Source organism: Microcaecilia unicolor, chromosome 7, assembly GCF_901765095.1.
Source record: "Microcaecilia unicolor chromosome 7, aMicUni1.1, whole genome shotgun sequence".
In the NCBI taxonomy this organism is placed as follows: Eukaryota; Metazoa; Chordata; class Amphibia; order Gymnophiona; family Siphonopidae; genus Microcaecilia; species Microcaecilia unicolor.
The window spans coordinates 144,558,181-144,583,048 of NC_044037.1; the positions used below are offsets into that span (position 1 = coordinate 144,558,181).

General features: G+C 42.8%; 1 protein-coding gene across 2 annotated transcripts in view; it reads left to right on the plus strand.

Moving 5' to 3' along the window:
- The window catches only part of COPS8 (COP9 signalosome subunit 8), a 327,439-nt gene that overhangs the window by 300,800 nt on the left and 1,771 nt on the right, over nt 1–24,868 (plus strand). For both annotated transcript variants that reach the window (XM_030209867.1, XM_030209866.1), the window contains one exon: nt 24,600–24,662. In XM_030209867.1, the coding sequence (XP_030065727.1) occupies nt 24,600–24,662 (63 nt within the window). The remainder of the gene's footprint in view (nt 1–24,599; nt 24,663–24,868) is intronic.

Consider the following 24,868-nt stretch of genomic DNA (forward strand, 5'->3'; position numbering starts at 1 on the left):
TGGACAGTGAGTCCTAGTGTGGAACCTTGCATCATTTAGTTATAGCTTGAGTTCCTCTGCAATTGCTAGAGTGTGTATAAACAACTTGAAAAGCTAAAGGTGGACAAAGCCGTGGGACCGGACGGGATCCACCCCAGGATATTAAAGGAGCTCAGAGAGGTACTGGCGGGTCCTCTTAAAGATTTGTTTAATAAATCATTGGAAACGGGAGAGGTTCCGTGGGATTGGAGAACAGCGGATGTGGTCCCTCTTCACAAAAGTGGTGATAAGGAAGAAGCTGGAAACTACAGGCCGGTAAGCCTCACTTCAATTATTGGAAAAGTAATGGAAGTGATGCTGAAGGAAAGGATAGTGAATTTCCTGGAAGCCAGTAAGTTGCAAGATCCGAGACAACATGGTTTTACCAAAGGTAAATCGTGCCAAACGAACCTCATTGAATTCTTTGACTGGTGTTTATTTTCTCCGAATCTGCCTTTGCTAATCCAGCAGCGGAAGCAGTGGCCCGTCTCATCTCTCTCTGGGCAAAGTTACATATGCCCTCCAAATATCTAGCTTTCCCAACCTTGAATCTGCTCATGACAGGCTTACACCATCAGGCAGTATGGACTCTTGTAATTAGAAAGGAACCCAGTATGTAGTAGATATAATAAGATAGTTTATTACAATCTTACCAATGGTAATACAGGTAGGTTAAGCATTCACATAATGGAACCGCATATCATGGCACGTCCTCTCTCTCTAGCCTTCTGGAGTCTCCCTTCTCTGTTCGTCTTCTCCTCTCATCTCCTTCTTCTTCTCGTCTCGTCTCGTCTGAACTAATACTCCTCAAACTGCTGCTTATATACAATTTTGGCCCTATTCATTTCAATGGACCCCAGCTGTCTCAACAGGGCTCCTAGTCCTTATCAGTTGATCAGAATGACTTCACATGTTCCCAAACCTTCCTCTAGCCCCCCCCTTTGGATGTTCTCACCTGGGGTGCAGCTGACCCAGCACTATCTCTACATAACCATAGCAACTCTTGCTTATGACGTCTTGCAGGTGCCAATCTCAGGATTGTTTATAGAGTAGATTGCCCCCACCCTTGCCAGTTCAGCACTTGCCACAGTGAAATGTAACTGTCAAAGGTGATCTCTGATTTTTACAAGCTAGCTCTCTTTTATATCAGAGATGATTCTGATTTTAAGAAGCCTAGCTCTTATTATGAGCCATTTGCTTGCAGAGGCCTAGCTCTTTAGCCTGAGCCATTGACCTGTATTTTACTGAGAGCAAGGGCGGCCATATATATACATTTCCCCTCTTGCCAGGCCCCTCAGAGGGGGCTGGCACACATGACTACTAGTGGGTGTGGCCGTCCTTTCCAGAGGGCTCTTAGAGTTCTGTGGGGGGGAATGTATAGGATTGAGGTGACAGGGGTGCTCTGGCACAATAAGGGACAAGGCCATAGCAAGAGTCAGCATGTGGATATATAATTATATGCTGGATGAAATGCAGCGTTAGGTTTCCCCTTTTATCATAACCAAGGGGCCTAACTATCTTACACCCACCCCTCTAGGGCGGAGCGAGACTTGGAAACATGTGAAGTCAATTAAGTCTAGGTACCATACAATGAAATCAATAAGGTTGAGTGTATATGATTGTGATTGATTAATATATCATGATTACAAAGCTGATGTTGGAAGGCGGGGGAAAGAAAGCTTTCAATCAAAGTTTATCATTAGTGTAAATATAGCTAAAACTGGTGTTAATAGGGAACAAATATTTCATTTTAGCATTTAAAAAGGATTAATATTGGCCAAATAATGAATAACTACTGCAAATTCAGGAGCATTACAAGTATTGCGAAGGCTAAGCTATGGGTGTTATAGGCCTACATTATATATGAAGGGCCTGCTGCTTAACCTGCAGTAGTCTTATAATTATGGGCAGGATAATAGTTTTGTAATTATCTTACTGCTAGGTGTAATGGATCTAGATCATATATGAAGGCACTATTGAGTTATAGTGTTTTTGGAAAATACATAGGAACATAATCTTCTTGTTCCTTTATACAGAATATGAAGCAAATATGTGTTAAAGAAATGAATTGATCTGCTTCACTTTCACTTGATGATTAAGAAATCATCAACAGTAGAAAACAGTCTGCTTAGTTACTATTTGAGGTATAGTGATGAAAGGTACAACAGTTAAAAAAAAATGGAAGGAAAACAATCTAAACCTGTTTATACAAATTAGCAAAATGTAACAAACTAGAAAGAAACATATGATAGTTCGATTAAACAGCATAAGCAGAATAAATATCTTCCTTAATAAAAGAGGTGTACTTGCGTTACAGGCATTAATAGGTAAAATAAACAGCAGTGGTCCTACATTTATGGTGGAAATGTAGTTTGTCTTGTACTGAGAGTAGTAACAAGGAGGCTTAAAACAAACCTCTGAACATAGGGAATAATGTACCGGACAACAGTATCAACACCTGATTTAGTAGCTAGTTTTGTAGACTCAGGCAGAAAGGTCTTGTAATGCCTTTATAAAGGAATCATCAGTGTCAGTATTACTAGGAATGTAAGTATAACAATAATTTCTGGTTTTAAATTAATCAATTACCCCTCTTGATAGTGACAATAGAGGATGAAAAACCAAGGATGCCACCCACTTTAATCAATGTTATAAGTGGCATACCAAAAATATACAGGTTCTCTGTTAGAGGGTCTGATTATTGGATGTGTACTCTGTTAATTTTGATTTGTCCACATCCCTGAAAAATTTCAAAGTTATCAAACAAAACAAATGACGATTCGTATTGTCAGGAATAATAGAATTAAATAGAATCAAAAAGGCAAGTAATGATTAGATATAGGGTTTCAATTAAAACAGGGTAAGTCAACTGTTGGGATACCTAGGGTAGATTCTTGTGATTATTACTATGTATACTGAAAAAACCGGTGAGTCTTTTCAAATGTATAGCAGATTAGTCCTGGAAACAAAATTTGGAATAATAGAAGTACAACAAGTCCCAATACAGTCTTTGGAGTACAGAGTACAGTGTCCTCTTGTGGGTAGGTGGACTTGCATCACACGGTTCCACTGGAAAAAATGGCAAGTGCAGTAGTAGGCTCTCTTTGATGGGCAATGTTCCATTCAGGTAAGGTGGTAACGTCTGTAGTTGTCAGATGCTTGGAAAATGTTCTTTTAGTTCATGAACTTGAAGTGGTGGCGGAGGCTGCAGAATCAGTGGTAACTGCTGAGCTGGTGGGGATGGTTTGAAAGGGACTGAATCAGGAACCTTGTAGATGCAGATGTCTGTTAGGTGGACCCAGGATGTGTGGTCTTGCAACTTGACTAATTTGGAAGGGTCCTACGTAAATAGGGATGTAGTACTTCCGGTGAACCAAATCTCCAACTTTGAGAGCTTTTGGATAACCGGTGGCAGGGGAAGGGCTATCATTACCCTCCCCTCTTCTGACTGAGATTGCCTGTGAAAATCGAAGACAGAAAAAGTAATGATATTGGGTAACACATCCTAATATTGGCAGGCAAGTGGTTATCAGGATTAGCTTTAAGAAGGCAGATGGGGTGGCTTGAAGAGCCATCAAGGCAAGCGGCAGAGCATTGAGCCATTTGTTAATTCAATTTACCATAAGTTATATTAATTTAGTATTTTAAAAGTGCATTGTAGTGCTCAACTAGGCCATTGCTAGTAGGTTTGTAAATACAAACAGTATGGTGTGAAATACCCAGTGCAGGAATAAAAATACTTTAGGAACTCATCAAAAATGAAAACCATTGTCTGTAGTAATTTTGCAGGGTTTGCCAAATATAGGAATAATCTCTTTAATGCAAGGATAAGTTTCTATTTATTATTATTATTTTGTTTTAAAAAATATTTTAGAAAGCATCTACTCAGACAAGCAGGTACCTTTTATCTTTCACAGGTATCTGCATATCTGTAAAATTAGTATAGGCCAGGCCCTTGCACAAGTGACCAGTAGGTATACAGCAGATGATACACTGATCTGGAATGACATTAGATAGAGAAGCTTGCTCATGTGGGATTTAAATTTGTTGCCAGTAATTCTTATACATTGCCTTTGTAGCTAAGAAAACTTTAGAGAATTAGGGAAATACAGTATTGGGTAAATTGTAAGGGATACCCATTCTTGTGAAATACCTAATCCAGGAAAGGGTACTTATTATTATGAAAAAGAAATAAGCAGTTTGTGTAGAGACTTCAACTATTGTTGTGTGTAAATAAATGTGATCTGTTTGAGAGCATATACAGAGAAATAGAAACAAGATATAGATATTATATGGGCATAACACTGTTTGTTGTTATTGTGTAGACAGACAAAAAGCATTATAACTCAAAAAGCTTTAAGGTAGAATAGAAGGCCTCACATAAATAGAGCACAGAGGATAGCAGATACATTACCACATTCAAACTTGTCAAAATTCCTCTGGACCTTCTACGACTTTTCTCTGCACCCACTCGACTTGCGAAAATCTTTCTTAAGGGTCTGTCATGTGAATGTCTACTTATATGCACTTATAGAAATCACATCCAATGATACATGAACAGCTAAACCATTTTACATTGCAAACATTTCTGAAACCTATCATATTTGAAAATATCATTTCCTTATAACCTTTATAATTATCCCAAAAATGAATGGGATTCTCACATCCAATTCCCTTCCTCCGCAACTTAATCAAAATTATACTGGAAATGTGTATCATGATAGCCCCCATGGTGGCTAAAAAGAAGGAAAAATACAGTTCGCAAAGTCAGAAAAATAAAAATAATTAAAAATAAATAAAGTTGAATGGCAGGCTTTGAACCCATCAACTTGGTCATATGGAATGAGTGCAGTAGAAAAGAGAGTATGGACTGAGTAAATGATCAGGATTGAGAAAGCAGCCTGTTCATTTCCATTGCATAAGTTCTGCTTGTGTAACTGAAGACTGCAAAATAGAGAAAAAAATAAAAAAACCTTGTGGAGGGGACGTCAGGGGGAGGGGGTAGGAGGCATAGAGGAAGGAGGGGCTGTGCGGGGAGAGGAAGGGAAGGCTGAGGGAAGAGGAGGGGCTATGGAGGGAGAGGAAGGGAGGGCTGAGGGGTAGAGAAAGGGAGGGCTGAGGGGGAAGAGGGGGGGCCATGGAGGGAGAGAAAGGGAGGGCTGAGGGGGAAGAGAAAGGGAGGGCTGAGGGGGAAGAGGGGGGCTGTGTAGGGAGAGAAAGGGATGGCTACGGGGGATAGGGGAGGGGTAGAGGAGGGAGAGGAAGGGAGGGCAGCGGGGGATAGGGGAGGGGTAGAGGAGGGAGAGGAAGGGAGGGTAGCGGGGGATAGGGGAGGGGTAGAGGAGGGAGAGGAAGGGAGGGCTGCGGGGGAAGAGGGGGGCTGTGAAGGGAGAGAAAGGGAGGGCTGAGGGGGAAGAGGGGGGCTGTGGAGGGAGAGGAAGGGAGGGCTGAGAGGGAAGAGGGGGGGCTATGGAGGGAGAGGAAGGGAGGGCTGAGGGGTAGAGAAAGGGAGGGCTGAGGGGGAAGAGGGGGGGCTGTGGAGGGAGAGAAAGGGGAGGGCTGAGGGGGAAGAGAAAGGGAGGGGAGCTGAGGGAGAAGAGAGGGGGGCTGAGGAGGGATAGGAAGGAGGGGGGTAATTAAGTAAATAAGCCTGCATCCTTGATTGATCTGTATAATATATAGATCAAGTAAGAATGAATCTAGAATATGGACATGAAAAATTACAGTGCATTTTAAATATTCCTCTGTCCGGTAATTCAGCAGCTGTGAAACAGAAAATAGTTAATTTGTGGGCAAACGAATCTGCGCTTGCTAAGATTAAGACATTTCACAAATCTTCTACACACACAGTGACGTCGGAGAGAAAATGGAAGGGAAAGAATTTCCTTTAAAGTTCTCCGGTAGCAGAAAATACAAATATAAATCAAAAGAGAGTTGAACAGAAAGCAGTAAACGGTGGGAATTTATTAAAAATCAAAAGTGAGAAATAATGAGTTTTATCTTGTCAGCGGCATTGCTTATCTTTAAAAGTTTAAAGAAAACTGTTCAGTGCTACAGACAAGTATTATAGACAAGTAGCAGAAGAAAATACAGCTGTTAATCAAAAGAAAGTTAGAAGACAGTGAACAGTGAGACTTCATTATTCAGATGTGTGAAATAAAGGAAAAAATAAACAGAGGATCAAATTTTTTCTTTTTTTCCCTTTTTGTTTCCAGTCTGTGAATAACAAGGTAAGGAAAAAAGTAACAGAATAGATAACTCTATCTGTAAACCACTAGTTTGCGGGAGTTCATAGTGAACTTAGGGGGAAGCGCCGTAGAATTCTGTCTCAATCAGGTAATAAAGGTTTGGAAGTAGCAGCACTTCTGCTAGGGGAGGGGGAGGGGGAAGAGTACTCAGCATAACCTTGAAGTACAGAAAAATGAAACTGTCAGGCTTTCCCAGTGTGAGCATTTACACAGAGAAAAGCAGAGATGCAGCTTCAAGCATGAAGCACAGAAGAATGCATTTGTAGGTCTGAGTAACTCGGGCTCAAACCAGATGGACACAAGACCATTCTGTTGTATTTTTTTTCTCTAAGAATGAGTTGCACAATATATTTAAAAAGTTAGCTAAAAACAAATCTATTACAGGGAATTCTGGAGTTGAAAAGCCTGATGAACTGGGACCATTTTATTCCTAAGTAAATATCAGATAAAGTAATGGCATTAAACCATGGCAAAGTGATTATAGGGTCCAAATAATTTGCTCAGGTACGGTCCACGCCTAGTTATTGAGAATGGCTTTGGTCCGGGTTCCACAAGGGGAACGATTGCTTTACAGGGGGATTATTACGCCGGGCATGCTTATGAAAAGACTGTCGACATATGGCAGAAAAATGGCCCAACCTATGACAGCGCCCACACCCAATATGCTTGCCACAATCTAGACTGACAACTCCTGGTTGTCGCAAGACATTGGGAGCTTTGTAACTGGAGAATTAAATCAGGGATGTGCTATAGATATAATCTACCTAGATTTCAGCAAAGCTTTTGACACGGTTCCCCACAGGAGGCTCTTGAACAAACTGGACGGGCTGAAGATAGAACTCGAAGTGGTGAACTGGATTAGGAACTGGTTGACGGACAGACGCCAGAGGGTGGTGGTAAATGGAATTCGCTCGGAGGAGGGAAAGGTGAGTAGTGGAGTGCCTCAGGGGCCGATTCTGTTTAATATATTTGTGAGTGACATTGCTGAAGGGTTAGAAGGTAAAGTTTGCCTTTTTGCGGATGATACTAAGATTTGTAACAGAGTGGATACCCGGGAGGGAATGGAAAACATGAAAAAGGATCTGCGGAAGCTAGAAGAATGGTCTAAGGTTTGGCAATTAAAATTCAATGCGAAGAAATGCAAAGTGATGCACTTAGGGCGTAGAAATCCACAGGAGACATATGTGTTAGGCGGTGAGAGTCTGATAGGTACCGACGGGGAGAGGGATCTTGGGGTGATAGTATCTGAGGATCTGAAGGCGACAAAACAGTGTGACAAGGCGGTGGCCATAAGTAGAATGTTGCTAGGCTGCATAGAGAGGGGAGTGACCAGCAGAAGAAAAGAGGTTTTAATGCCCCTGTATAAGTCGTTAGTGAGGCCCCACCTGGAGTATTGTGTTCAGTTCTGGAGGCCGTATCTTGCTAAGGATGTAAAAAGAATTGAAGCGGTGCAAAGAAAAGCTACGAGAATGGTATGGGATTTGCGTTACAAGACGTATGAGAAGAGACTTGCGGACCTGAACATGTATACCCTGGAGGAAAGGAGAAACATGACTCTTTACTCAACACCCTCACTTATCACCCCTACCACTGCAGTTTCCCCACCCCTAGCTGTCTGTTTGTCTGTCCAATTTAGATTGTAAGCTCTGTTGAGCAGGGACTGTCTTTTTCATGTTGATTTGTACAACGCTCCGTAAGTCTAGTAGCGCTATAGAAATGTTTAATAGTAGTAGTAGATATGATACAGACGTTCAAATATCTGAAAGGTATTAAACCGCAAACGAACCTTTTCCGGAGATGGGAAGAACTAGAGGGCATGATATGAGATTGAAGGGGGGCAGGCTCAAGAAAAATGTCAGGAAATATTTTTTCACGGAGAGAGTGGTAGATGCTTGGAATGCTGTCCCACGGGAAGTGGTGGAGAGGAAAACGGTAACGGAATTCAAACATGCATGAGATAAACATAAAGGAATCCTGTTTCGAGGGAATGGATCCTCAGAAGCTTAGCGGAGATTGGGTGGCAGAGCCGGTTGTGGGAGGCGGGGCTGGTGGTTGGTAGGTGGGGATAGTGCTGGGCAGACTTATATGGTCTGTGCCCTGAAAATGACAGATACAAATCAAGGTAAAGTATACACAAAAAGTAGCACATGTGAGTTTATCTTGTTGGGCAGACTGGATGGACCGTGCAGGTCTTTTTCTGCCGTCATCTACTATGTTACTATCCAGCTTATAATCGAAAGAGAAAAACGCCTATATTGCGACCCAAATCGGGAGATGTGCGTCTTTCTCCCATGGGCGCCCAAATCGGTATAATCGAAAGCCGATTTTGGGCGTTTCCAACTGCAATCCGTCACGGAAACGGGTAAAGTTGACGGGGGCGTGTTGGAGGCGTGGTGAAGGTAGAACTGGGGTGTGGTTATCGGCCGAGGAGAGATGGGCGTCTTTAGCTGATAATCAAAAAAAAAAAGGCGTTTTTACCGTGATTTTGGGTCACTTTTTTTGGACCCTTTTTTTTCACGAACAGGTCCCAAAAAGTGCCCCAACTGACCAAATGACCACTGGAGGGAATCGGGGATGACCTCCCCGGACTCCCCCAATGGTCACTAACCCCCTCCCACCAAAAAAAAACCCAGTTTCCAAACTTTTTTTCCAGCCTCTATGCCAGCCTCAAATGCCGTACCCACCTCCATGACAGCAGAATGTGTTCTATCCTGTGACAGCCTTTCTGATGTGGCTCTCGGGTGAGTGTGACACCTTTTCTGTTAAGGGCACTGCAGAGTCACATCAGCAATGCATTGTGGTGGGTGTAGGGTATTGGGCTCCTTGATTCCACTAGCTTGTGGCAAATGCTCACGATGTTGGTAGTTGGTAGGCTCTACTCCCATGGTGCTTTTCCCCCTGCTTACTGGGTCAGAGTGTGCCCTGTTTTGTTTCCGGTAGTCCATGAGGTAGTGGTCATTTTTGTAAGCCAGTTTTAGATCCCTTTCACGTGTTAGCCACGCTACAGAACTTAGTTCTTACCTTGAATGTGGCTGAAAGAGGACATTGTACAGCATTCTGCCAGCTGTGACCTACTGCTCATCTCAGTACCAGGGAGACTCGTTGCCAGTGGGGCACAACCTCTGATCTGCAGTTAAACTGTAAGTAAGCGTGCTTATTCCAATAAAGGACGTTTTCGGAGAGATTAGTCTTAAGGTGTCAACTGGTGTGCCAGTGTTATATAGCAGCAACAAGTCCTAGAGGCCAGCGTGTATGCAGGTCCCTGAAGCACTTTTAGTGGGTACCACAGTGCACTTCAGCCAGGCGGACCCAGGCCCATCCCCCCCTACCTGTAACACTTGTGCTGGTAAATGGGAGGTCTGCAAAACCCACTGTACCCACATGTAGGTGCCCCCTTCACCCCTAAGAGCTATGGTAGTGTTGTACATTTGTGGGTAGTGGGTTTTGGGGGAAGGGGGTTGGCTGAGCACCCATGGTAAGGGAGCTATGCATGTGGGAGCATTGTCTGAAGTTCACCGCACTGACCTTTAGGGTGCCCAGTTGGTGTCCTGGCATGTCAGGGGGGCGAGTGTACTACGAACCGTGGCCCCTCCCACGACCATATGGCTTGGATTAGGACGTTTTTGAGCTGGGCGTTTTTAGTTTCTATTATCGTTAAAAAAAAAAAAAACACCCAGCTGAAAAACGTCCATTTTTTTCAAAAATACGGTCTGTCCCGCCTCTTCACGTACCCGTTTTCGGACATAGACGCCCATGGAGATAGGCGTTTGCGTTCGATTATGCCCCTTCACGTTACATTAAATGTCATCTACCTTTGGAATGCCCAGTCTCCCATTCTCGTAAGGTCCTCTTGCAATTTTTTACAATCCTTTTGTGATTTAACGACTTTGAATAACTTTGTCATCAACAAATTTAATTACCTCTCTAGTTATTCCCATCTTTAGATCATTTATAAATATGTTAAAAAGCAGCAGGCCCAGCACGGTCCCCTGGGAACACCATAATCTACCCTTCTCCATTGGGAATACTGACCATTTAACCCTACTCTGTTTTCTATCTTTAACCAGTTCTTAATCCACAGTAGAACATTGCCTCCTATCCTATGACTTTCTGATTTCCTCAAAAGTTGTACATGAGGTACTTTGTCAAATGTCTTTTGAAAATCCAGATATACAGTATTGGCCTGCTCACATTTATTCACATGTTTTATTCACTCCTTCAAAGAAATTTAGATTGGTGAGGCAAGGTTTCCCTTGACTAAATCCATGTTGTCTTTGTTTTATTAATCCATGCCTATGTATATTATCAGTAATTTTGTTCTTTATAATAGTCTCTACCATTTTGTCTGGCACCGACGTCACGCTCACCGGTCTATAATTTCCTGGATCACCTCCAATCTTCTGGGTACCATGCTTGATTTAAAAAAATATATTACATATTACTAACAATAACTCTGAAAGTTCATTTCTCAGTTTTGTCAGTATTCTGGGATGTATACCATCCAGTCCATGTGATTTGCTACTCTTCAGTTTGTCAGATTTGTCCCATTACATCTTTCAGGTTTACAGAGATTTGTTTCAGCATGAAATACCATCTCTGGCACTGGTATCTGCCCTGCATCTTCCTTGGTAAAGAACGAAGCAAAGGATTAATTTAGTCTTTCTGCTGTGGCCTTGTCTTCCCTGAGCGCTTCTTTTATGCCTTGGTCTTCTAGCAGTTCAACCAATTCTTTTACTGGCTTCTTGCTTCTAATATACCTAAAGATTTTATTATGTGTTTTGCCTCTAACACAAGCTTCTTTTCGAAGTCTCTTTGTCTTCCTTATCAGCGCTTTGCATTCTGTGGAGCAGGGCTGTCTCTTCATGTTCAAGTGTACAGCGCTGCGTACGTCTAGTAGCGCTTTAGAAATGATTAGTAGTAGTCTTTGGGATTCCGGGATCTTGCTACTCTTTAGGATTCTGGAATATCGCTACTCTTTGTCCTTATCCCTTATTTGTCCTGTTTGTCTGTCCTAATTAGATTGTAAGCTCTGTCGAGCAGGGACTGTCTCTTCATGTTCAAGTATACAGCGCTGCGTACATCTAGTAGTGCTTTGGAAATGATTAGTAGTAGTAGTCTTTGGGATTCCAGAATCTTGTTACTCTTTGGGATTCCAGAATCTTGCTAGTCTTTGGGATTCTAGAATCTTGCTACTCTTTGTCCTTATCCCTTATTTGTCCTGTTTGTCCTAATTAGATTGTAAGCTCAGTCGAGCAGGGACTGTCTCTTCATGTTCAAGTGTACAGCGCTGCGTACGTCTAGTAGTAGACTTGACATTCGTTATGCTGTTTTCTGTTATCTTCAGTTGGATCCTTCTCCCATTTTCTGAAGGATGTTGTTCTAGCTCTAATAACTTCCTTCACCTCACTTTTTAACCATGCCATTTCCATGTTTTTTAATACGTGGAATATACCTGGTCTGGACCAGGATGGTATTTTTGAACAACATCTACGCCTGATGTAAATTTTTGACCTTTGCAGCTGCTCATCTAAGTTTAACCATTATCCTCATTTTATCAAAGTCTCCTTTTTGAAAGTTAAATGCTTACCTATTGGATTTCCTTTTTATATTTACTCCAGATATTATATCAAATCTGATCGTGTTATGATCATGGTTAGCAAGTGGACCCAGCACCATTACTTCCTGCATTAGATCATGTGGGCCACTAAGGACTAGGTCTAAAATTGTTTCCCCTCTTGTTGGTTCCTGAATCAGCTGCTCCATAAAGCGGTCCTTGATTTCATGTAGAAAGGCAATTAAAATCGCCTATTATTAATGTGTTCCCCAGGTTGTTAGCCTTCCTAATTTCTGCTAACATTTCTGCATCTGACTGTTCATTCTGGCCGTCACTATCCTTTTCCCTTTCACACATGGAGTTTCTAGTCATAGGTATTCCAAGGTGTGCTTTATGTCTATTTGATTCAAGGCCATCTTTAACGTATAATGTTACCCCCCACCAATGAGGTCCACCCTATTACTTCTATATAATTTGTACACTGGTATGTCAGTGTCTTATTGGTTATTTTCCTTCCATCAGGTCTCAGAGATGCCTTATATCTATTTTTTCATTGAGTGCAATGTATTCTAACTCTCCCATCTTATTTCTTAGGCTTCTGGCATTTGCATAAAGACATTTCAAACAATGTTTGTTATTCCAATTTACAACTTGCTCAGCAGTTGACGGTGATAATTTGCCATCTTGAAAATCTGCTTTCTCTTTATTTAAAGACACCTGGAGGGGCATAATCGAAAGGGACGCCCAAGTTTTGCTGAGGACGTCCTCGCAAAACGTCCCGATGGAGGGGCGGGAAAACCCATATTATCGAAACAAGATGTGCGTCCATCTTTCATTTCGATAATATGGTTGGGGACGCCCAAATCTTGAAATTTAGGTCGTCCTTAGAGATGGTCATCCCTAGACTTGGTCGTTTCTGATTTTCGGTGATAATGGAAACCAAGGACACACATCTCAGAAACGACCCTTGGTCATGGGAGGAGCCAGCATTCGTAGTGCACTTGTCCCCCTGACATGCTAGGATACCAACCGGTCACCCTAGGGGGCATTGTAGTGGACTTCAGAAATTGCTTCCAGGTGCTTAGCTCCCTTACCTTGTGTGCTGAGCCCCCCAAAGCCCACTACCCACAACTGCACACCACTACCATAGCCCTTACGGGTGAAGGGGGGGGGGGGCACCTAGATGTGGGTACAGTGGATTTCTGGTGGGTTTTGGAGGGCTCACATTTACCACCACAAGTGTAACAGGTAGTAGGGGGATGGACCTGGGTCCGCCTGCCTGAAGTGCACTGCAGTACCCACTAAAACTGCTCCAGGGACCTGCATACTGCTGTCATGGACCTGAGTATGAATTTGAGGCTGGCATAGAGGCTGGCACAAAATATTTTTAAAGATTTTTTTGAGGGTGCGAGGGGGTTAGTGACCAGTGGGGGAGTAAGGGGAGGCCATCCCCGATTCTCTTCGGTGGTCATCTGGTCAGTTCGTGCACCTTTTTGTGCCTTGGTCATAAGTAAAACAGGACCAGGTAAAGTCGTCCAAGTGCTCGTCAGGGACACCCTTTTTTTTCCATTATCGGTCGAGGACGTCCATGTGTTAGGCACGCCCAAGTCCCGCCTTCGCTACGCCTCTGACACGCCCCCGTGAACTTTGGTCATCCCTGTGACGGAAAGCAGTCGGGGACGTCCAAAATCGGCTTTCGATTATACCGATTTGGACGACCCTCTGAGAAGGACGCCCATCTTCCGATTTATGTCGAAAGATGGGCGTCCTTCTCTTTCGAAAATGAGCCTGCTGGTCTACTATAATCTTCATTGCAACCTCACTATTGAGATGCCTTATCTTCCCTGTTTTGGTGTTATCATTTAAGTATACCTTGTACTGAACCATTTGTTTGTGAGTGACTGTCAGCCTTCCCCCAGTTTCTAGTTTGGAAGGTGCTCTATCTCATTTTTCAATGTTGGTGTCAGTAGCCTGGTTCCATAGGCGCTTTCCTTATGTGTGTTTCCATGGCCTCTAGTAGGCAGAATCCTTAGCAGGATTGCCAGTCATCCATTCCTGGTCCTTTTAAGGGCCCCGACTGGCCACGCTGTCCCTGGTATGAGAACTTAGTATGCTTCCTGGTAGGTCCCCTTTCGAGAGGCTGGGGCATTTTGCTGTAAGGCCCAGTTGTCATGGAGGAACAAGAATGTTTCTGGCTTATGGCATAGCCTTTGAAGGGAGGCATCTGAGAAACAGGAATTACTCATCCTCTGTCATCTCCACACTGCTCATGACTTGTCTGTGGTTCACCTCTTTGGCGTACATCAGGGTTTGATGGGTCTTTGAGTGCAGGTGTGGGGAGCATATAATATCCCCTTAGCTTGTTTGAGTCTCTGAATTTTTGGAATTTTCGAAGAGAGGGCTGGAAAATGGTCCGTCCTTGACTCATCAAAGGTCCAGATAATGGTGCTCTCATCCTTAAGGGCGAGACCCAGGGATTCTCCCTGGTGGCAGAAATTGTGGTTTGATCAGTTCTTGTGGGGGTGAAACAGATTAGACCTCTATTCTGGCCTGTACTTCCTCTTCCTTGTAGATCATACACATGTTTTTGGTCCTCGCACTAGACACTTTTCAGTGTTCTTTTCAATTCATATCGGTTCCCCTTTTTTCTCCAGTGTCGGTTGGAAACGCTACTCTTCTAGGTAAAGATTTATTGACCTTTTCTCTGCACATTTTTTGCTGCTCTATTATTATTTGTTCCTGCTGGAGGAGTAGCCTAGTGGTTAGTGCAGTGGACTTTGATCCTTGGGAACTGAGTTCAATTCCCACTGCAGCTCCTTGGGACTCTGGGCAAGTCACTTAACCCTCCATTGCCCCTGGTACAAAATAAGTACCTGAATATATGTAAACCGCTTTGAATGTAGTTGCAAAAACCTCAGAAAGGCGGTATATCAAGTCCCATTTCCCTTCCCTTAATTGTTTCTCAGGTTTCATCTCACACTTTCTTCTAATTAAACAGTAATGTTAGTAGATTATTTTTCTCTCGTCACAGATGATGTTTATCAACATCTTTATATTTTTCACTCTCTATGTTGTTTTCATTATTCCATAATCCTTTTATTTTTTTATATACCTTTTCTGGAATAGATGGTTGTTATTGCAATTTTTGCTGTATCCCAATTACTACAAAATTGGTATACTGATTCATCCTTGTATGTATTATTCACATAATGTTTTCTGTACATTTTATACTTTTTACATTAAGATTCTTAACTATATGATCTGTATGATTTAATTGAATAATATTTTATTGATGTACGTGCAGAGCCCTGTCCTATCCGATATTGTAGTTTCTTTTCTACTTTGATGTTTGTTTTTTTAAAGTCTGTTAAACCGCTTAGATCTGCCAGTTAGGTTAGGCAGTATAGCAAATATTAATAAACTATAAACTGTGCCTTTCTTAAAATAGGTAAAACATATGTGCCTTCTTTGCCTAGATACCATATTGAAAAACATTACCTGCTATGGGGATAATTTTATAAGCCTTTTTTTGTCTGAGGATCTTCAGGATAGCAAGTCCTCATAAATTGGTGATGTCATTCAACAGAGCCTGTGTTGAGAAGCTTCCAGAAGCTTAGCCGAGATTGGGTGGCAGAGCCGGTGGGAGAGGCGGGGCTGGTGGTTGGGAGGCGGGGCTAGTACTGGGCAGACTTACACGGGCTGTGCCCTGACAATGGCAGATACAAATCAAGGTAAGGTATACACAAAAAGTAGCACATATGAGCGAGCTTATCTTGTTGGGCAGACTGGATGGACCGTGCAGGTCTTTTTCTGCTGTCCTCTACTATGTTACTATGATGATCCAGCATGTCAAAACACATCCAAAAATTGCAATATTCAACAGATTGAACATCAAAAACCCCATCAAACTGAAACAAGATAATACATTTGTATCATCAAGGTTTTTACAGTTTTTCTCTCCTCCCCATCTAGACTGTTGACTCTCCCTTCAATGTGACCTTTATGGTAAATACTTTTTATTAATGACAAGAAAAAGATGTTACATCGCCCGATTATGAAACACCCCATAACATTACAATCACAGTTATGAAATTACTATACTAGCAAGAATAGGCTTGGATATTCCAGGTCCCAAGTTTAAGTAACCTCCAGTTCCATTCAGGAAACTATAACCAATGCCTTTGACATCTTCTACCCCCCCCCCCCCCAACCCCTCCACCTCCCCATCCACCCCCACCCCCCTCCTCTCCTCCTAAACCCAACCTAACTACACAAAAAATAAAAAACCAGTGGCCTCTTTTTTAGGAAGTCCCACTTATTCCTTAATCAGAGCTTCCAACAGTAGGGCCCCCCTTAACAACAGATTATAACCATACACTGTGGCTAACACCCCCTAAGTACTACCTTCCAATCTGTCACATGAGAATAATTATCATCTTCTCAATATATTATAGGGAAACTTGATTCAGGAGAAGACTACGTATCCTCGGAGACAGCGCCATAATATATGGCTCCCAAACAGACCAGAATTTTTTCTTTCATTTTGGGGTCTGCCCTACATCTCTTGCTGCCATAAGTAATAGACTATGAAATGCATTCTTTCAAGCCCAAAAACTGGGAGCTGCTTCTTGAGTCCAACACTGCAAGAAGCATTTTTTCCCTACTACAGCTGCTTTTTCTGAACAAGTGTAGCATCTTGTCCCATCCCCATCCAACCTAATAGAATTGTCTTTGGTGTGGCTGTAATTGTTTTGTGCAATAAACGCTCCCAATATTGAATTAACTGTGACCAAAATCTATGGATAGCTGGACAAAACCAGAGAGCGTGAGCCAGAGTAGCAGCGGGATCCCCACATTTAGTACATTCCTTAGTATCTCTGCATCCCGCATAATGTGCCTGTCTGGGAGACATATAAGCCCTCATAATTATCCTAAATTGACATTCCCTATAATGACCACTATGTACATACTTCGGGATCTGTGGAATGAGATGTAGAAATCCCCCCCCCCCCCCCCCCCACCGGGAATGGAACATTTAGAATCTAAATACCACTTATGTGCCAGCCCTGTAAAGTCTTTAGAAGGAATAATTTGCATTAAAACCTTATGAAGATTGGCTACCGAGATGCCAGTCTGAGTCATTGGTTGAAAAAATTCCTCAAATAAACTGTAAACTCGAGAGCAACCTGATAGAATAGATTTGACATAATGTGTCACCTGTGAGTACGCAAGTAAATTGAAATTATACAGGGACATTTGCTGCCACATCCTTTAAAACGCCTGCAAAGTGCCATCATCTTTCAATACATCTGCCCACTTGTTAAATATTCCTGTCTCCCGCCCTGGTTCAAAATCCGAATTCCCCACCAGTGGAAGGAAATCCATACTAGAAGGCTTTTAATGCAATGCTGTTAATAAGAAATTCCAAACATAATGCATTGGCTGCAAAAGAACATGTTTCTTCAACCCAGGTGACAATCTCAACTGCAGAACCTGCACCAAATAATGCGGGTGTCCTGGTAAAAATAATTCTTTTTCTAGTGACCAATTCGTATAGTTTTCTGTGCTGAGTACCCAATCTGCTAAATGTCTCAACAAACATGCCAAGTTATATATTCGTAAATTGGGCAAGCCAAATCCTCCCTCCCTCCAAGGACCATACAATCTTTCGAAAGGGCATTTAGGTTTTTTTACCTCCCCAACAATAATATGTGAATATTCGTCGGAGCCTCCAAAGATCCTTCTGTTGAAGGCAAAGAGGCAGATGTAGCAAATACAGCCATCTAGGAAATATAATCATGCGGTATAAGCTGATTCTTCCACTGAAGGACAACGGTAAATTATGCCAAACGGTTAACTGCTTTCGGGTGTCGCATTATCTGATCAATGTTTAGTCTATATAGATTCTTCATGTTGCTAGTTAATAAAATGCCCAAGTAACGAAAATGTTCTGCATCCCATTTTAATGGGAATGGGCCCTTCCAACGAATGCGTACTTCCGGAAATGTTGGTAATCCCTCTGATTTGTGCATGTTAAGTCGAAAGCCAGAAAATGAACCATATTCAGTAAAACTTTCTAAAAGCACTGGCAGAGACCGATCAGGGAGAGAGAGATGTACTATTAGGTCATCAGCAAATGCCGACACCTTAAACTCATAAGCTCCCAATTGAACTCCACAGATATCTGAATTACCTATGATCTCCCTAATCAAGGGATCCAATGTAAGGGCAAATAATAGCGGAGATAACGGGCAGACTTGTCGAGTTCCCCTGAGGATGGGAAAGGAATCCGAGACATGTCCATTAACCATAACATGTGCAATTGGATTACATAGTAACATAGTAGATGACGGCAGAAAAAGACCTGCACGGTCCATCCAGTCTGCCCAACAAGACAAATTCATATGTGCTACTTTTTATAAGTCTGGCCAGCATTATCCCCGCCTCCCAACCACCAGCCCCGCCTCCCACCACCAGCTCTGGCACAGACTGTATAAGTCTGCCCAGCACTATCCCCGCCTCCCAACTACCAGGTGACGAAAATGATAAAAGGGATGGGACGACTTAGTATATAGTGCCCGAATAGCTCGCGCAAAGAAATCTTCAATGCCATATGCCCGCAATACTGCAAACAAGAAGTCCGACCGAACCCTATCAAACGCTTTCTCAGCGTCGAAACTAATTAAAAGCGTGGGAGTGCGCGTCTTCTGTATTTGCTCTAGCGAGGCCAAAATAATACAAATATTCTTTATCACTTGTCTCCCACGAATAAAGCCCACCTGAGGTTCAGCTATCACCGAGGGCAAGACACGCTAAACGATTAACCAGAATGCCAGCCAAAAGTTTCTCCTCATACCCAATCAGCGATATCAGTCTACAGGATTCCAGGAGAGTTGGATCTCTTCCCAGTTTTGGAACATTTGGAAAAACTACTATCTCTGCTATGTTTAAAGTGTCAGGCAGCTGTTGATTCTCTATAAACATGTTTAATAATTGAACCAGAACATGTTTTTATTTATTTTTTTATTTATTTGTTACATTTGTATCCCACATTATCCCACCTTTTTTGAATATCTGGAAGCATTATCTTGTAAAACTCAGCTCTATATCCATCGGGCCCTGGGGCCTTATATAGCATGCTCTTACTTACGACCCTCTGCACTTCCTCCAGATCTATTGGAACATTAAGTTTTGCCACCTGAGTCACCGAAAATTTTGTAGATCCGCGCTATGCAAATAGACATCCGGGTCCAAGTCCTGACTAACTGTTATATAACTGTTGATAATATGACTTAAAAGTCTGAACAATATCTCTATCAGAGTGAATCAGCCGCCCAGAATCAGCCCGAAGGGTCAACACCTTTCTTGGTCCTTGACTATGACGTACCATCCTTGCCAACATTTTCCCAGTCTTACTCCCATACTTATAAATCTGATATTGATAATATATGGCCGACTTTTTGGCTCTTTGGTGTATCAGCTCATTAAGGGAACTTTGTGCGGCTAAATAGCGATCTCGAACTTCAGCAAATGACTTTCGTCCATATTGTTGACGACAAGAACGCACTTGTTTTTCCAGCTGAAGTATAGCCGCGTTTTCTTTTTAGAACGCTATATGCAATAATATCTCCTCTAAGGACAGCCTTAGCTGTTTCCCAATACAAAACAATGTCATCACTATGTTGGTCATTAAACTCTCGAAAGTCCTTCCACTTACGTCTGATATATTCCATGAACTCCCTACCCTGATGTAAGCCCAAAGGAAAGGCCCAACGGCGAAACGGCGTCCCAGTGTGCACCCCCCTCAATTCAACCCAGATTGGGGCATGATCCGATGTCGCAGTGGGGTCGATGGTAGCAGAGCAAGTTCTAGTAAAGAGCTAATCTATACGAGATTGGGTTTGATGAGCTCGTGATAAATGCGTGTAATCCCTTTCATTCGGGTGTAACATCCTCCAAACATCCAAGAGTTCTAGCGTTTCACACAACAATGGAATCCCTTTTGTACCATGATATCTCACACCCCCTAGGGAATGCGATTTATCTAAGTTCGGATCTGCCACTACATTAAAATCTCCTCCCATAATGATCGGCGGTCCAGCCAGCTTTTGAATTTTGTGAATTTTCCCCAAAACTTTATCATAGTTATTGGGAGCGTAAATATTACACAAAACACAAGAAAACCAGTCAATCACCAAATGGGCTATAATGTAACGGCCCTCTGGATCTGTCTCCACCGATACCTTCTCAATATGCAGGCTTTTGTGAAATAATATTACAACGTCAGCTTTCTTCCCTCTAGCTGGAGCTTCAGTATACTCCCCAACCCACCAGGTTTGTAATTTACGATGTTCCACTGCAGAAAGATGAGTCTCCTGAATCAGAGTAATGGCAGCTCCTTTACAATGAAGGTTGTGCAAAATTTTTTCCTTTTTATGGGAGATGATATGCCTCCCCCATTCCAACAGTACACTTTCCAATCTCTCATGTGACAGCCCCTATGTAGGACCTATAAGGCAGATCAATTCCCCATACAATCCAGGTACATTGTCCCAGCCTCCAACATACCCTGGCCAAACTGCTATCCCCACTGCTATAATGCCACCAGCCTACCCTTATTCTCCATAACAAAGGAAGTGTCCTATTCCATTCATTCCCTCCTATGCAGGGCTGCCGAGAGACTGGGCCGGGCCCGGGGCAAGGCCACCCCCTGGGCCCCGCCACTGCCGCCCCCCCCCCCCCTTTGAGGTCATCGTCGTCGTTGTCTCCACCCGTCCACCACCAGGCCGTGCCCCCCTGAATTCAAATCATAGCTCCTCACCTCGACCTCGCTCCTTGTGAAAGAAGCACAGCAGTGGCAGTCTGAAGATCGCCTCCCTTTGGACCTTCCCTCCCTGTGTCCCGCCTTCGCGCAAGTTACATCAGACGAGGGCGGGACAGGGAGGGAAGGCCCAAAGGGAGGCGATCTGCAGACTGCTGCTGCTGCTGCGCTTCTTTCACATGGAGCGAGGTCAAGGTGAGGCGCTATGATTTGAATTCAGGGGGGCCCGGCACGGTGGTGGGCAGAGGGGGCGGGTGGAGGGGACTGCGGCACTGGGCCCTGGGAATTTTGCCCCTCCCTCTCGTCGGCCCTGCTCCTATGCAAGAATCCCTATGTTTCCCTTCCTCACCATACCCCCTTCCCCCGCCCGTACACCCCACAACCAAATCCCTCTTCTATCCCTACCCCTCTCAGAGGCAGTCACGTATAAATCGCCTCCCCCCTCCATCCCAGCTATGAATCCCCCCTACTATACATTGCCCTTTACCATACATCCTCCTTACATAATGTTTCCCTTATAAAAAAAAAAACACCAAAACTATGTAATCAAGATATTATAGCACTAATGCCACGCATTCCTACTAAGCAGCCACTCTACCTCCACAGTCTTCTTACTTCCATAGCTTCTTATGTAATCCACGCACATTGTCCTCGTGTCCTCAAGTTACCCACCCAGTGTGGAGTGGAGGAGTGGCCTAGTGGTTAGGGTGGTGGACTTTGGTCCTGAGGAACTGAGTTCGATTCCCGGCACAGGCAGCTCCTTGTGACTCTGGGCAAGTCACTTAACCCTCCTTTGCCCGCCGCATTGAGCCTGCCATGAGTGGGAAAGCACAGGGTACAAATGTAATAAAAATTAAATAAACATTATGTATTCACTAGCAGCTGGAGGTCAGAGAGTTTAGCTCAGTGAAGCCAACATATATGCATATATTCTAACAAGCCATTCATATCTGGTTGCCATAGTCATTATTACAGAAAGTCTATATTAATACAGTTTAACTCAGGGAACCTATAAGACCATTAAGCCTAGTCATTAACAAGAAATATAGACTTGTGTTATTGAAAGGGTATAGTTCTCTAACGTTAAAAAAAAACTCTGTGTTGTGATCAATAGTCAGTAAGACTTCAAGGCGTATGCAAATCTTCTTCAGCATATTTAAACAGAGTCATCCTATAGAAGCAGATTTTATCTGTCTAGCCATCAAATTGTAATTCCAGCAGCCATCTCTGGCCCCATTAGACCAACGATTCAGGATACGGACTCCGATGAGGAGGTCGATTTTGGCAGAGCCTCCAGGAAAGCAAGAGCATCTCCAGCTTTAGTAAATATGTGTGTTTGGTTCTTATGAATAATCCTAAGTTTTGCTGGGTACAATAATGCAAATCGCATTTGGCTTGCAATCAGCAAAGTGCACACTGGTGTGAAAGCCTTCCTTTGTTGTTGCACGTGTAAGGAATAATCTTGGAAACACAGTACCTTAGTGTTTTGATGCTGAAGCGTCGTCTCTTCTCGAACCGTGCGAAGAATCAGCTGCTTATGCGAATAATTCAAGATTCTGAAAATCATCACAATGGGTTTCTCTCTCACCCCGTTCGTGGGACCTAATCTGTGGGCCCTCTCAATATGAAAATGCATCATGTGGTCCTCCAAATGCAGCGCCGCAGGCAGCCATTAATCCAAAAACTTCACCAAATCCGTACCACCAGCAGATTCAGGTAATCCAACCAAACGCAGATTGTTACATCGTGAACGATTTTCTAAATCTAGTTTACTTTCTAGATCGAGCACCTGCTTTCTCAGGCTCTCCTGTTCTTCTGCCATAGTCTGTGTCTGCGTTTTAATGCTGACGTTCTATGCAGGCCAGCATCTAGCTCCAAGCAGACATCAAGGCTCTCATGTGCCTCCTCTGGTCTATCCATTAACTGCTGCAGCCTAGAGTCCAACGCCTCCTCAACTGCCTCAACCACCAATTCTGCTGTCCATAGCTCGGATCTCTGAGGACTCGCGGCTGCGCGTGTGTCTGCCATTCTGCCATTTTAGGTTATATCCGTTTCTGCTTGTCCTGCTCTTTATGCGGTGGTTTCGAAGCCATAGCCTCAGCCTTTTGTCTTTAAATAATGTCCGCTCTGTTTTCTTCGCTTCCCACAATGATCTGAGGGGGAATCAGCAGTTAAGTATGCCGAATATGAGCTGATCAGGAGGGAGATCTCAGGAGCTAGCCTCAGCTGCTCCCGACCATAGTGATCACATGACTCTATGATCTGTATGATTTAATAGTTATGTATATTTTAATTAAGTTGTAAGATTTTTAATAATTTAAATATTATGTTTTGTATTTATGTATTCATGTATTATTTTTGTTAATTACAGAAGACTCCTGAAGCAAGCACTCGCTGCGCCGAAATACAGGACTGTGTTGAGTCATATTTAGGGTTTCTTTATATTTTAATAAATATCCCTCCGTGGTTTCTCCCCTTTTCTGTTTTGTGTTCTATGTTGTTTTTTTCAAAAGGGGCCCAGTGGTTAGTGCAGTGGACTTTGATCCTGGGGAACTGAGTTCAATTCCCACTGCAGCACCTTGTGACTCTGGGCAAATCACTTAACCCTCCATTGCCCCTGGTACAAAATAAGTACCTGAATATATGTAAACTGCTTTGAATGTAGTTGCAAAAACCTCAGAAAGGCGGTATATCAAGTCCCATTTCCCTTTATTGTTTTTCATTGTCATTGCTCAGTCCCCCCCCCCCCCCCCCCCCCCCCCCCAACCTCTGCTAGTCTTGCTGGTCTCAGTTATTCTAAAAAATTAGAAAGGAGAAGGAGTAGTTAATCGGCATCCAGATCCATAAGGATGAGATGTAGCATTTTTTGTGACTTATCAGTAAATAGGATTGACATCTGACTCCCATAACACAGACTGATTTATCCAGTCTGAGTTTTCCTTCACTGCATATATGGTCTTGTTTTGAAAGAAACCAAGGCTATATGTACAGCATTGAATACATCTAGTAATGCAGTAAAAACTTTCATTAGTAGGGTTATATTTTTAGACATGTAGGACCCTGTTTACTAAGGCACGTTAGTGTTTTTAACGCGCCTACAATTAGTGCGCACGCGAACTGTGTAGGCGCCTATAAGGATATTTTAGGTGCATACACTGTTAACGCACGTTAAAAACGCTAGCATGCCTATAATGTGTCTTAGTAAACAGGGCCCTTAGTGTGGTATAACCTGAATTGGGTTGTTGAGGAAAAAGGAGGCAGTAGCCATGATACCTGTAGGCTAAAATTTAGAGGGAATATAAAATTGCAATCACATGCTCAAAACGTAGATGTCTGAATACTGTTTTTCTTCAACTCCTGTATCTCAAAAAAGACATAGCAGAATTAGAAAAGGTTCAAAGAAGAGCGACCAAAATGATAAAGGAGATGGAACTCCTTCCATATAGGAAAGGCTAAAGAGGTTAGGGCTCTTTAGCTTTGAAAAGAGACGGCTGAAGGGGATATGATTGAGGTCTATAAAATCCTGAGTGGTGTAGGATGGGTAAAAGTGAATTGATTTTTCACTCTTTCAAAACGTATACTCGAAATTACATGAAAATACTTTAAACACAAATAGAAGGAAATATTTTTTCACTCAAAGAATAGTTAAGCTCGGGAACTTGCTGCCAAAGGATGTGGTAACAGCGGTTAGCATATCTGGGTTTAAAAAAGGTTTGGACAAGTTCCTGGAGGAAAAGTCTGTACTCTGTTATTGAAGTAGACATGGGGGAAGCCACTGCTTTCCCTGGGATTGGTACTATGGAATATTGCTACTAATTGGGTTTCTACCAGGTACTTGTGACCTGGATTGGCCACTGTTGGAAGCAGGATATTGATCTGACCCAGTATGGCTAGTCTTATGTTCTTAAGACATACTACTCAAAATATATCTAATTATGCATTTTTTTGTGATTTTCAGGAGTATTAGAACAAGGCTGGCAAGCAGATTCAGCTACTCGAATGGTAATGCCTAAAAAGCCAGGTAGGTGGCAGTTTTGCTCCATAACTGCTTTTGGCTTCACTTCATATGGTTGATATTTTTGTTCCTGCTCTTTTTATTGTTTCTCAGGTTTCCTTTTCATCTCACACTTTCTTCTAATTAAACAGTAATGTTAGTACATTATTTCTCTCTAGTCATAGATGGTGTTTATCAGCATCTTTATACTTTTCACTCTCTCTGTTTTTTGT